General features: G+C 37.0%; 1 protein-coding gene across 1 annotated transcript in view; it reads left to right on the forward strand.

Moving 5' to 3' along the window:
- Positions 1–14,049, forward strand: part of DOCK11 (dedicator of cytokinesis 11) — a 169,029-nt gene that overhangs the window by 130,675 nt on the left and 24,305 nt on the right. The window contains exons 41-45 of the mRNA XM_063084253.1: positions 476–658; positions 2,871–2,984; positions 5,231–5,446; positions 5,532–5,589; positions 12,200–12,306. Coding sequence (XP_062940323.1) covers positions 476–658; positions 2,871–2,984; positions 5,231–5,446; positions 5,532–5,589; positions 12,200–12,306 — 678 coding nt within the window. The remainder of the gene's footprint in view (positions 1–475; positions 659–2,870; positions 2,985–5,230; positions 5,447–5,531; positions 5,590–12,199; positions 12,307–14,049) is intronic.

Genomic DNA, 14,049 nt, shown 5'->3' on the forward strand with positions numbered 1-14,049 from the left:
AGAGATCTGGATTGGAGAGCTAGATGTGTAGACATCCTCCATTCGCTCATACTATATTTATTGAGCACCTTTTGTGTGTCAAATGCTGTATTAGGTACTAGAGATACCAAAGAAGCATACTCTGTGCCTTCATAAAGCTTTCAGTCTTGGGAGGAGGGGGATAGAAAATAAGTAAATAAAATAATTAGTAGTTATAGTAAGTTCTAGGAAGGAAACAAACAAGGTGCTGAGATAAAATATAATGATTTACATTTTTGTAGTAACTCATATACTGACTTGAATTGTTCTGTCATTACACATGCTAGTCATTATGTTAACTAGCTCTCTTGAGAGCAGAGCCCTACCTAGCCTTATGTTGATTTTGTATCCTCAAATCACCCAACATAGTTTTAGGTAAGGATATAGTGGGCACTTGATATTTAATTAGTTTTATAACTGAGTTTTCAGATACTTATTTATTTTCCCTGTTCTTTAGTTTCCCTCAGCCTTTTTCAAAGGAAGAGTAAACATGTGTGCTGCATTTTGCTATGAGGTTTTAAAGTGCTGTACCTCGAAGATTAGTTCAACCAGGAATGAAGCATCTGCACTTCTGTACCTTTTGATGAGAAACAACTTTGAGTATACCAAAAGGAAAACCTTTTTGAGGACACATCTGCAGGTCAGTGAAAATCAGAGCTCCTCTTCATCTTTCTTCTCTTCAATCTTTAGCCTCCAGATCAAGATCTAGAGCTACCCTGTCCAGTACAATAGCTAATAACCACGTGTGGCCACCTAGCACTGGGAGAGTGGTTAATCCTAATTGAGATGTACTGAAAGCGTAAAATACACATTGGCTTTTGAAGACTACACACAAAAAAGTAAAATATCTCAATTGTTTTACATCAATTATACGTTGAAGTGATATATTGTATACTTTGGGTTAAGTAAAATATATTAAAATGTTTTACCTGTGTCTCTTTTTAATGCGGCTGCTAGACAATTTAAAATTACATGTGTGGCTCACATCATATTTCTATTAGAGCAGCTCATAGGTGTTAAGAGCATAGGTTCTACTTCAGAATCCAGAACTCCACACACTGGGTGACCTGGAACAAGTTACTTCCATAGCCTCTCAGTGCCTCAGTTTCTTCAAATGTTAAATAGGGGTAAATATTAGTACCTACCCCATAGGGTTTTTATGAAAATTAAATGAGATGATTAAATAACAAGTTTGTTAGATATAATATAATAGGTAATACAGTTTATGTTTTTCATGTTCCAGAATGCCCACTTATTTAAAAAATGAGAGACGTTTCAAGGTTTAGTGGAAGTTATGGACTTTGGATCATACCTACCCGAGCTTAAATCATAGCTCGGCTACTTACTTGCTGTGTGACCCTAGACAAGTCACTCGATCTAGCTGAACCAGTTTCCTTATCTGTAAAATGAGGCCAAGTAGATTTCCCCTGGCAGGGTTATCATGAGGGTTAAAAATAAAGTGTGTTGTGCCTGGCACAATGCCTAGCACATAATAGACACTTATTACATCATAGTTATTATTCAACATCTCTAATATTTTTGTGCTTATTTGATGAAACAGCTCTGAACTAAACCACAACTGGGATTTCTTGGCTCAGTAGGCCTCTTTGTAATATAGTAAGTCGTTGGTCATATTTATATCTTCACTACCATGGTTTGTCCCATTGGAGTTGTTTATTGGAGACAGGGTTATCAATGGGTAAACGACCATAAGATGTAAACAGTAATGTGAAAATCCAATAGAAATATATGCTTTCTGTAAAAATCTATATAATTGCTTTTGCATATGAGAGCCAGCAGAATTACCCATTTGGTCTTTTATTATTTGCTTTTATGTCAAATGAATGTCACTTGAATACCCACCTTCCCCCAAAACATAGCTCTAATTAGTGTGCCAGTATGCCTGAAATTCCCCATTAGGGTCCATTTTTCTGGGTCAAACCATCATTCTCTCACGTTCTTTATTCAAATATAGATGAATTAACAAATGTAAAGACTTAGAACAGTGTCTGTCACATAGTAAGTGCTCAGTAAAGGGTTAACTGGTATTATCATGATTATTATCTCTTTAATCCTCATATTAACTCTATAAAGTAGAGATTATTATCCCCATTTTACAAATGAGAAAAGTGAGGCACAGAAAGGTTAAATAGTTTTCCCAAAGCCACAAAGTGAATAATTGATAAAGTCAAGATTTGATTCTAAGGCAGTTTGATTCTAGGGCCCTCACTCATAGCTACTACTGTATCTTTCTTCCCAGGATCAGTGGTAAAGTATCTAACCATTAACGTCTTAGCATGAATTGTTTTGCCATTCATCCAAGGAAGCCTGAGAGATTAAAAAGTATAATCAAAGGCTACTGCATACATAAACTGCTGGTAAACTAGCCAGGCCCTGGTCAAAACCAAAGAAGGTTGCTGAGGCACTGGACTTAGGAATCCAGCGCACTAAAATAGACTAGCGAAAAGGAATGAGAAACCATCAAAGAAAAACATCATTCATTTCCAACTTTGCTGTAGCTACTACCTAGCAAGCGTATTTAGAGTGACCACCGTTATATCACTTCACTATTATGAAAACAGCTTTAGGTCTAGCTGTGCTGTGAATTTGGAAAGATTGTTCACATCTAACCAAGAAAGGTACCAATAAAATTTGAAATTGGGACCTTTGAAGTTGCTATTTCAGTAGAAGAATTTAAACTCCTCGCGTATGAGGAAAGTAGATTATGATGGTACTATGTAGAATCTTTAAAAGAAGCATTTCATGTGAGTGCTTATGTACTTACACAATGATGAGAATCAGCAGCATTTGTTCAAAGCCATTTGGAAACTGATGTTTGTTTCTTCCCACAGATAATAATTGCTGTAAGCCAGCTGATAGCTGATGTGGCACTAAGTGGAGGATCAAGATTTCAGGAGTCTTTATTTATTATAAATAATTTTGCAAACAGTGACAGGCCTATGAAGGTATGTTCTCACTTTGAGTAATAAATTAGAACCACCTTCACTATCAGGGAAGTTTACACTCTTAGAATTAAACTGTCCTTGGATTCACAACTTTTGATAGTATCGAGTGTATAGAATGTAAGCTTCATGAGTTGAGGGCTTTGTCTTGTACACCGCTGTATCTCTAGCACCTACAACACTACCTGGTACATAGTAGATATTCAATATTAGTTGAATAAATGGATGAATGAATATACTGTGTATATAGAATTGCTATGGCTAGTAGAATCTGAATTTTTTCTGATCTTGATTTCTAAACTTCCTTGGAAAGTAAATGGGTCCTTTCTTTCTTAACAATTGTTACCATTTATCATATTAGTTAATTAAGCACTGAGTTTGTAGTTTCACAAAAGCTTAATTCTTAGAATAGCTAACAGCTGCCTGATCTATTGCCAACAGACAAGGAATGGCACAGAAGGGATTCATTATTTGGTGATTTTGTAAATTTGAAAATTATGTTAACTAATTGTAGCTTGTCATAGACATTTACTGACAAATCCAAGCCCAAGGCTGTCACTCTTAAGCACCAGTTAGCTGAGGCCAAACCCAAGACCCTGACTACCACTCCTCTACCTTTCCTATATGCTTAAAACCTATAGCATTGTAAAAATTCATCTGTTGCTTTGTTGCATGGAGTGTAGGTCCTAATCTTCAGTGGTACACGTATGCAAGGGAAGAAGAATCTTTTGCCAGTAGAGGACTTTTCCTCCCAGAGGAATGAATCATACCCATTCTTGTGAAAGCTCATCTTCAAGCATAATTGGACAATATTATGTGAAATCTGAAAAAAATTAAAAGCTCACAGTCACAACATGCTTGATGTTTGGGATGTGTAAATCTTACAACCAAAAAATATTCTCATAGGAACATTGCTTACACTGAAAAAAAACACTTGAGTAGTACCAGCTGCTGTCAGGCTGGGAAAGTTTGCTTTTCAGCCAGTTCTACTGGTTCCCCAGGGGATCGGTACATGCTACAACTAATCCCACGAGCACAGAAACTTATGCCATTTATGCTTTTACTCATACTCAAAGAGTTTATTTTATCAGTTGTTATCATCTATAACGCCATGTTAAATACATAGATTACCAAACCTTTTCTAAGTAAGTGGGGCTTATGTTGGCTCTCCATGATAGGAATTTTTTTTATTTCATTGACTCATTTCTGAAGCGGCTTAGTTTTGTTCTGTTAGGGTAGTCATTACCAGCAAAGCCCATCACAACTAGGTGTGCCTTTCCCTCAGTAAGTGGAATCTCTAACATAATGTATAAGAAGATAATTTATGTATATAATAATAATTATTTTTAAATGGGTCAAGAAAGCAGTTTTTAAAACCATTTCCTCCACATTTTATTATATTGACATTAAAAAGCTCCCTAACCCCTGTCCCTGTCCCTTCTTCATCTTCTCTGAATCATATATTTAATTGTAATTACTCCAGTGTGGGTTAAGAGGAAGTGATAGGATGCTTTTAACAGTGGCTAAAGAGGAAACTCTAAGTGTTCTTGGGGCCAAGAACTTTGAGAGGTTAATGATTTCTTTAAACTCTTTGGAGTGTTCTGTGATTCATGGCCTCTCATTTGTGTAAATAGAAATTTTTGCAGTATGTTTTTCACCTTAGTGTAGGTGGCAGTCAGTGGATGGAATATGGAAGAGTAGCTAAGAGCGCTAACTCTGAAGCCAGACTGGATCTAAATCCTGTCTCTACCACATACCAACTGTGAGACTTTGGCCAAGCTACTTAACTGCTCTGTGCCTCAGTTTTCCCATTGGTAAAATGAATTATAACAGCACTTAACGCATAGGGTTGCTGTAAAAAGTAAAACATGTAAAGCACCCAGACCAGTGCCTGGTACATAATAAACTGTCAATAAATTTTAGTTACTTTTATAAGTAAACAGCACACACAGATCACTCCCATGGCTGTGGAATTCACAATGGAGGAGCGGGGGTTCAAAGCCGGGTAGTATGGCTCCAGAGATCGTGCTTTTATGGCCTGTGAATATACTGCCATCAAGGTTAGAGCCTTTGAAGCCTGAGCTAGTTAGATATTTTTAAAATAATTAATTTAAAACTCTTTAGACATGCCACATGCAATACTGTAACAAGAAGTAAAAATCATATTATGTTTTCAGGATTGGATGCTGAAGCTTAGAACACATCCATGATATTGTTAAACATGTCTTTTTTATTTGTTTTGAAATCAGGCAACTGCTTTTCCCACAGAAGTCAAAGACTTGACCAAGAGAATCCGTACCGTTCTTATGGCCACTGCCCAAATGAAGGAGCATGAGAAAGACCCTGAAATGCTCATTGATCTTCAGTATAGCTTAGCCAAGTCCTATGCAAGCACCCCAGAGCTCAGGAAAACCTGGCTTGACAGCATGGCCAAGATTCATATAAAAAATGGAGATTTTTCAGAGGTAACTACTTAAGGTTTTCTTCTAAATACAACCCTTCAAAATCCCTAGAGCACATTCTGACAGTTCTTTTCTTATCCTTTTTCAGGCTGCGATGTGTTATGTCCATGTAGCAGCTCTAGTTGCAGAGTTTCTTCATCGAAAAAGTAAGATATTTCTGTTCTTAGAGATGGGAGGAATTTCAGTTAGCATACTAATTTTTATCTTTGTAGCTTGCAACTATAGGTGTAATATAATTGAGCTCTGAAAAAATGTTTACCTTCATTCAGTGTTAAACAGAAGTTGTTATAAAAGACTGGATTATTTTGCCTTCTGCATTCATTAGAGGTTATAAGAAGTTAAATAGTACAGCACCAGGCCTGGTGCCCAATGTTTATTTTCCAAGACTGTCTCCCTGGAAGACTGCCACAAATTAAATTCTTCTCAGAGCTCATGAGAAGTTTGGGATAACACAGACCACTTATTTTCCCCTCATCTGCCTCGACTTCACCAACGACTGCCCACAGACTATGTCTCTACAGCCACTTTAGAGCAATGATACCTGGTATTAAAGGGAATCATGCCCTTAAAGGACATCAGGATCCAGCAGCTCTGGATTCCTAATTCAGGAATATGCTTGGAAGCTTCCCTTTCCAAAAACAATACTGTAACTATTCAAATAGTAAAACAGGGTTAGGGTTAGGGTTAGGGTTAGGGTTAGGGTGGAGATTGCAATGAAGAAATCTTCCATCCTCTGTCACCATGTGTCCAAGCTACTTCCTTTAAGGCAGTTGAACGAGTAACATTAGGGCAAAAAGAAACTGCTACTTATGGGAGTCGTATCACTCTGGCTTTAGCTATAAAAATATAATCATGTTTTGTTTTTATAATACCAGAATTCCTACAGTTAACTATATATTCTTCATTTCACATCTAAAGCTCAGTGTTTGATTGCCTCATATAACAACACAAATGTGGGGAATCTTTTTCTGTAAAGATTCTTCCCAAATATAATGTAATTTGTTTTACTTATATTTTAGATTAGTACTTTATGTTTGATACTGAAATTCTTTTGAACAATCCATGTCTTTGAAATTGGTATACTCTAGTTTTCTCCTTTTAGTTTTAAAATGAAGAAATAGATTAATTATCAAAATAAGGCCCCGTTTGAGGTGTTTTTTTTCAATCACTAGCGTGCCTGTGAAATTACAGTATAAGTAAAATATTGAAACAGCATACCTGCAATCCCAAATAAACTGACAAATATGAGAACCCTAAACATGGTATTAAATATAATTTTAGGTGTGTCAGAGAAATTAGTTTAATATTACCTCATCTTTCTAATTAGTAGAAATCTGAAATAAGAGTTTTATATTCAAGTAAGTATAAAACTGTACCCTTTAGATTATGAAAATAGTTAAATATATTAAAAATATTTCCCTAGAGTTTTTTTTTTCCCTGGTTTTTTGGAGTTTTTTTTCCACAAGTGCGAAGACCTTAAAACTAAGCAAAAATCAAGACATTTATCTCTATTATCAGTCCTTAAACTTTAGAAATATAATTTCTTGTTATGGCTTTTTGGACATTAGCGTGAGGCAGCTAGCCTAAACATCAAATTGTGACATGTTTCAACAAGTGAAAATACTGTTTTAACTAGTCATTTAGGTATTTTCTAATACCCTCAAGGTTTTTTAGAATTTATCCTTCATAGAAATCAAAGAGCCCTTCTCTGAGCAGGAAAAAATGTTGTTTTGCACTTTAAACAAAACATAATGTTAAATTTAAGAGAAGTTTGCATATTTATTTATAGGTGCCATCTGTTTTTAAACCCGGAAAATTCTGCTTGCTTAAACTAGAAAACCTTATTCTAAAACGGTAGTACTAGTAAAATCCGCAGGGTTTTTCCCATAGCTTTGATGATTCAAATGATCCCAAACACCTTGTTTTGTTAATTAGTTGATTAAACTATGATAGTTATTCCAAGGTAGACTACTAATTTAAAACACAAGTTAACAATTTAATCTGTTAACCTGCCATCCAATCTGAGAACTCTACAATCCACCCGTATTAGTGGGCTTTTTGAAGTCTAGATAAGACTTGGATATTTACAGAGTAAATCAAAATACATTTGAGTGAAGAACTGTAAAAAAAATTTTTATCTGCGCTTAAGACCAATTTATTTAACAAAGATAATCGGGCAACTCTAGAACTCTTTGTTTTGTATTATTAAGTGTCCTTTGATAAGACAAAAGGGAAGGAGAGTTAGAGTATGTTTTAAATCTCTGACACATACCCATTGTCAAAAAAATTTCTTTTTCTCAAATTCCTAAGGCATTTCTCTTGAAGTTCATTATAAAACATTTTTTTAATCAAGATGGTATAAAATAGGACTTATCAGCTGACACATTAGAAGCAGATGTTCTACTATTTAAGGTTTTGAAGGAAAAAAACAGTTTTGTCCTATTGGATAGTTGCCTAAGCAGGCAATGGTTAGGGGCCCCTGTCCCCAGGGGTGACTGCACGCCACCAGTGAGGGACCATTTCCAGATCCTTTTCTTCATTGTTTCAGGCACTGAACTGACAGAGAAAGAGGAAGGAAATATACAGTTCTCCCTGCCCCCACCTTCGAACTTGTTTCAGGCAGCCTGAGCTCTTGCTCTTTCTACCAAAGAGACCTTAAGGATTATTATTCTCTTCCCTTTATCTCAGTCACATCTAAATGGTGATACTGGGTGTTAGAAATTCTTCCCACCCCCCAAAATATAAAATGAAAAACAGGTCAGAATTTCCTTATTTCTGTTTTGTCTGAGAACCTCAGATTTCTAGATCACATTCTCTGGATCCTCGGCTTTTACATAATTCTCTTTCTTCTCTCTTCCTGAGAAAGGGCACAGCTGTTTTCCCCAAGGAAGACAAGACTCAAGTGTCTGCATTCTTCTGCCACCACATAGCATCCTAGGTCAGCAAAGCTTCAGGCCTGCAGAGTTCCCCCGTCAACCCAGAAGAAGGAATTTCCTTTCCCATAGAGTCTGTTCGTTTGTTTCATTCCTTACAGGAACGTTGTTATCTTTCCCAAGTCTTTGTAGCCAGGATCTGACAGCGAGTTCCACCAAGCTTTTTACTCTCCTGTTCTTTCCCAGTCACAGCCTTTTCCCTTCTTGTGCTCCCCTCAGGACTCTTACTTCTTATCCTTCTGACTAGCAGTTGTATTTTATCAAGGGTTTGACGGCGACCACACCCTCCAAACACAAGAGAAATTGTACTCAAGGTAGTGGTCTCTACCCGCAAATTTTCCATCTTGTTTTCCCTAAGACAGCAGTCAGGAACACAGAAGCTACAGCTGTGACGGGCAAGGTCAAGAGTCCAGGTCAAATACCAGAGAGATTGATGGCAGACTCTCCAGGACCACCTTATGCAAGGCTACATAGGTCTATGTGAGATCCCTCAAACAGATGCCACCTTCTGTTGGGATATATACACTGGCCATTTCTAGATTCAGCAACTTGTTTCATCTGAAAATCTTTCCAGGACTAAGGGGAATCAGAATTTTCCCCAATCATTTTAAAGATCCTAACAAACAAAAGGGTCCTGATACTATTAGATATTGATGGGTTTTGATAACGTAAGCAAAAAGGGGGAGAGACAGCCTTCTCTAGATAGAGATACGTCATCAGGGATATGAATTAAGATAACACACTTAGCATGAATAGTAGGCTCTGAAGCTGAAAATCCGCAATAGTAGTCTTTACACTAGATGATGTAGACAACTAATTCCAAAAGTGGATGTTGACCTCTTTGTTCCTGAGACAAAACATAATTTGCCCTACTTCTACTTAAGATACACCCCAGAACACTCTCTCCCAAGATGCTTTTAGCCTCATCTGATCTCTTGTGTACGAGTATGCCTTTCTTTGTTCTCACCTAAATCACAACATTGTAGAAAAGCCCTGCATTTGGGAATAGCTTAAAGTAATAATCTCTTCTGAATAGACAGGAATTTTTTCCCAGTTATGCACCTAGCTGCCTGAGGTCTTCAGGGATTGACCCTCTTTTTTGATGATGAAGACTACATTCTTGATCTGTTCATTCAATTCTTGGGCCTTCTTCTTTACTGCCTAGCTCTTGACTTCATAGAGGTGATCAAGTGGGATATTTTCTTCCAAATTTCAAAAAGTTCTCCTAATTCACTACTTCTCAAAGAGTGTCCCACAGACCAGCTGCTAGACTGAGAACTGTTTGTTACTGGTTCATAACAAGATAAGGAGTGTTGTCCTAAATGTAAATCAACTATGTCACTAAAGAGACTGTTTAGTTCAGCTGACTTTTTTTTTTTTTATCCATAGAAAAACTTTGTTGAAGAAGGAAATGCTGGATTGATTTACATTCTGGTGCAAGTTCCTCTTGTTATGGTTGAGTACTGGCCAATTCTAGATTTTGTTACCATTTTAGGCATGCGTATATTCAGGAATGAAGCATGTTATGTTCTGTCTTCAGTGCCTTTTATTACCTAATTTCTTTGAACAAAAATTGCCCTAAAATCTGGTGGATCAAACTAAATATCACTTTTATTTCTAACTCTCTTTCTTTCTTAATGGAAACCTACTGACTACTCCCCATGTATTTCTCCCTTCTTGGAAAAGTAGTTCTAAATAACCCCATCTTCCCCCACCAGACTTCTATCTCTCTCTCTCACAGAAGTGTGTTGCTTACTTGATAACTCATGTTCTATCAAACATCTTACCCAGAAGATGTATATCTAGTTAGCTTTCATATAGACAAGAAGAGTTAGCAAAATCCAAGCCCTAATACATGACCTGTTCTTCCACCAGAATTCTGAGAAATCTCTTCGACATGAAGTCTGGCTTTCTTAAGCCTTCCTTCTTCTTTCCCCAACCTCTAACCCTGGGAAGATTACCAGATACTTAGTTGTGAGTAAAGATTATTATGTCTAGGTATCACTATTAGAAAAGCTGTAGGACAATAGCTATTTTGTATTTTTTGTATTGCAATAGCTATTTGTTCCTTTTGTGACCTGCCGCCATCACAAGGAAACTCTTTTACTGGCTAACAGATTCTGTTAAAAGGAGGCTGAATTTTCCTTGAATTCTAAAACTACAACCCATTTAGATAAGGGTAAAGGTAGTCACAGCAGGAGTTACAGGGCAACCATATGGCCTTCTACACCTTAGACTCTTGCTTGACAGTAACAATTTGGTCCACAGTCCTATAGCAGCTGTTCTCAGCTTGAGTTCAGTTCCTACTTCCCAGGGGTGCAGCTGGCAGCAATTATTTTATTCTATCTTGGGAAAGCTAGTTTATTTATTGGTAGGCTTGTTTGGTAATAATAATTTACTGTTCTAAACACTTTACATTTAATTTAATTCTCATAAAGTAGCTATTACTATCCCTATTTTACAGATGATGCAACTTTACAGTCCCAGGGGGATAAACATGTCCAAAATCATACAGCGATACAGCTGGGATCCAAAAGCTATGGTTCTTCCAATGTCCCATTCCATTTCTCCAAGGGTGCTTTATCCCTGCCATCTGTTTTATTTCCTGCCTCTTACAAGTCCTAGGTTAGGCCTTCTTCAACAACTTTTCCCAATTATCAGTGAAATTAGGCACGAGAAGTAGTTACCAAAGATCATTCAGTGGTTACCTGAGCTATGCCTGCTCTCTTGTTTAGATGATAGATCACAAATGTACACAGGATCAAAATTTTAATAAAAATTCTTAGATTGCACTGTCACAGTAGGGGAACATCTACTAGCCACTGAAGATGATGGATAGTCAAAGAATGAAACTTTTTTGTAAGTAACTTGAGCTCCCTTTGGGAAAAAGACTGACAGAATACGTAATGGAAATAACTTGTAAATTTTTTTTGTAACTGAAAATGGACTTATGACTTTGATCCTTACAAAAATGTCTGTGTTTATTTTAAAATAGCCAATCCCTGTAAGGTTTTTTGTTATTTACCAAACACTTTTTTATTTATTTATTTATTTTTTTTATTTTATTTTTTTTTAAATTTTATTTTGTCGATATACATTGTAGCTGATTAATGCTCCCCATCACCAAAACCTCCCTCCCTTCTCCCTCCCCCCCTCCCCCCCAACCATGTCCTTTCTGTTTGTTTGTTGTATCAACTTCAAATAATTGTGGTTGTTATATCTTCTCCCCCCCCCCCCCCGGTTTGTGTGTGTATGTGTGTATGTGTGTGTGTGAATTTATATATTAATTTTTAGCTCCCACCAATAAGTGAGAACATGTGGTATTTCTCTTTCTGTGCCTGACTTGTTTCACTTAATATAATTCTCTCGAGGTCCATCCATGTTGTTGCAAATGGCAGTATTTCATTCGTTTTTATAGCTGAGTAGTATTCCATTGTGTAGATGTACCACATTTTCCGTATCCACTCATCTGATGATGGGCATTTGGGCTGGTTCCAACTCTTGGCTATTGTAAAGAGTGCTGCAATGAACATTGGGGAACAGGTATACCTTCGACTTGATGATTTCCATTCCTCTGGGTATATTCCCAACAGTGGGATGGCTGGGTTGTATGGTAGATCTATTTGCAATTGTTTAAGGAACCTCCATACCATTTTCCATAGAGGCTGCACCATTTTGCAGTCCCACCAACAATGTATGAGAGTTCCTTTTTCTCCGCAGCCTCGCCAGCATTTATCGTTCATAGTCTTTTGGATTTTAGCCATCCTAACTGGGGTCCAAACACTTTTTTATACATTTATTCTGCTGCTTTTTATTCACACAGAATTATTCCCTAATGGATGTTCAGCCTTCAAGAAAATTACTCCTAATATAGACGAAGAAGGAGCAATGAAAGAAGATGCTGGGATGATGGATGTCCATTATAGTGAAGTAAGATTCTAGAGCCTGCATTGCCAGTTATATAAATTTCACTCCTTAAAACTTACTTATATTAAAAGATTATTTCAGCTAACTTAATTTTGAAGGTAACTAAGGGTTAATGGACTTTAAGTATTAAAACTTCCCAGGGCAAAGATGTCCTTGTTTAGAATGGAGAGCCATGTCTCTGAACTGTTCCTATTGTCTAGTTTTAGAAACACAGCATGTAACATCCTCAAATCACCATGCCAGTAACCAGATCAGAGTCAATATACTTTGGAAAAATTTCCATAAAAAATAGTTAACATTGTCCTTTACTTCGGCTAATCAGAGTATGTATAAAAGTATTTAAAAACAGAAAATTTCTGTTCTGAACTTCAGATGGATAGAAAACAGTATCAGCTGTCAATCAACCAACAAAGATTTATTGAGCACTGACTTATGAGCAAGGCTCTGGACTTGGTGATTTAGGGACTATAAAATAATTAGAAATGGCTGGTCCCTGACCTCCAGGGTCCACCGGAAGAGATAATATACTTACACAAATGGAAAAAAGTAAAACGGTGCCATTTGAATAGTGTAGACAAGTGCCATGCAAAGTCAAAGGTGAGAGAGATGCTTTTGAGCTGTGGTAGAACAGGAGGTATGATTAGAAAGGGGTTTGACGAATGAGGACACCTGAAGGAATTCTAACAGAAGGGGAGTAGCAGGGACAAAGGCTAAGAGGCAGGAAAGTATAAGGCATGTCTGAGGCACAGTGAGTGGACGCTTTTGGTTCAACAAATGGGTTTATGTAGAGAAGAGTAGTAGCTGAGGCCAGATTTTGAGAAATTTAGAATGTTTGGGCTTTATTCAGTGGAATGTTGAATTGCCATCAAAGGTTTTTGAGCAGGATAATGACAAAATGAAAGCAAGGAAGAGGGAAGGTTAATTTGGTAATAATGTGGGAGATATATAGGATGTAGAAGGGTAGGGGCTGCTGGCAGAGGCTAGAGAGAGGGCTGCCCCAGTTGTCCAGATGTCAGGCAGTCAGGGCCTAAACCAGGATAGTGAAAGATTCAGGCAACACTATGAGGAAAGGAGGAAGACTTGCTGGCTGTTGGAGGGAAAGAGTCAAAGAAGGTAGCTCTAAGATTTCAGGTTTGAATATTAAGAAAAAATGATAGATGGATGGTTTTATGGGAAAGATGAATTTCCATTTTAGATTCAAGTTGAATGTGAAATGAAAGGTTCTTGAAATGGAAATAATCATCAGGTCGTTAGAAATGCCGAACTGAATCTAAGGGGAGAGATCAGGGTTAGGAATACACATCTGGAAGTCATATCCTTGTGAGAATCAAAGCAGGGTGAGTATAAAACATAACATAGCAAGTAAGGACCAGAGAACCAAGGACTGAAGCATGGAAAAAATTTCACAATTAAAGAGTGGGAATGGGAAAAAAGCACACAAAAGCAGGGAGATTGAAGAAGTCGTAGTCCCATAAGATTACATTTTTTAAAAAATTGTATTAAGAAACATAAGAAGCAATCAAGTTAAAGGTACAGTGAAACACTTTATACATATTTTATGAATTGACTTTTAAAATACAAGCAAATCTCAAGTTAGCTCTGGTTTGTTTAGCTAAAATGATACACCTAGAAGCTTTACCTTCTATTTCTATATTGGTCTCTCTCCTCATCAGTAAAATAAGGACAGCATACTATCCTGGTCACTTCACAATGTATGTGAAAGCTCTGTATAAGTCATTAAGTGCT

Source organism: Cynocephalus volans, chromosome X (genome assembly GCF_027409185.1).
Source record: "Cynocephalus volans isolate mCynVol1 chromosome X, mCynVol1.pri, whole genome shotgun sequence".
NCBI classification, from domain to species: Eukaryota; Metazoa; Chordata; class Mammalia; order Dermoptera; family Cynocephalidae; genus Cynocephalus; species Cynocephalus volans.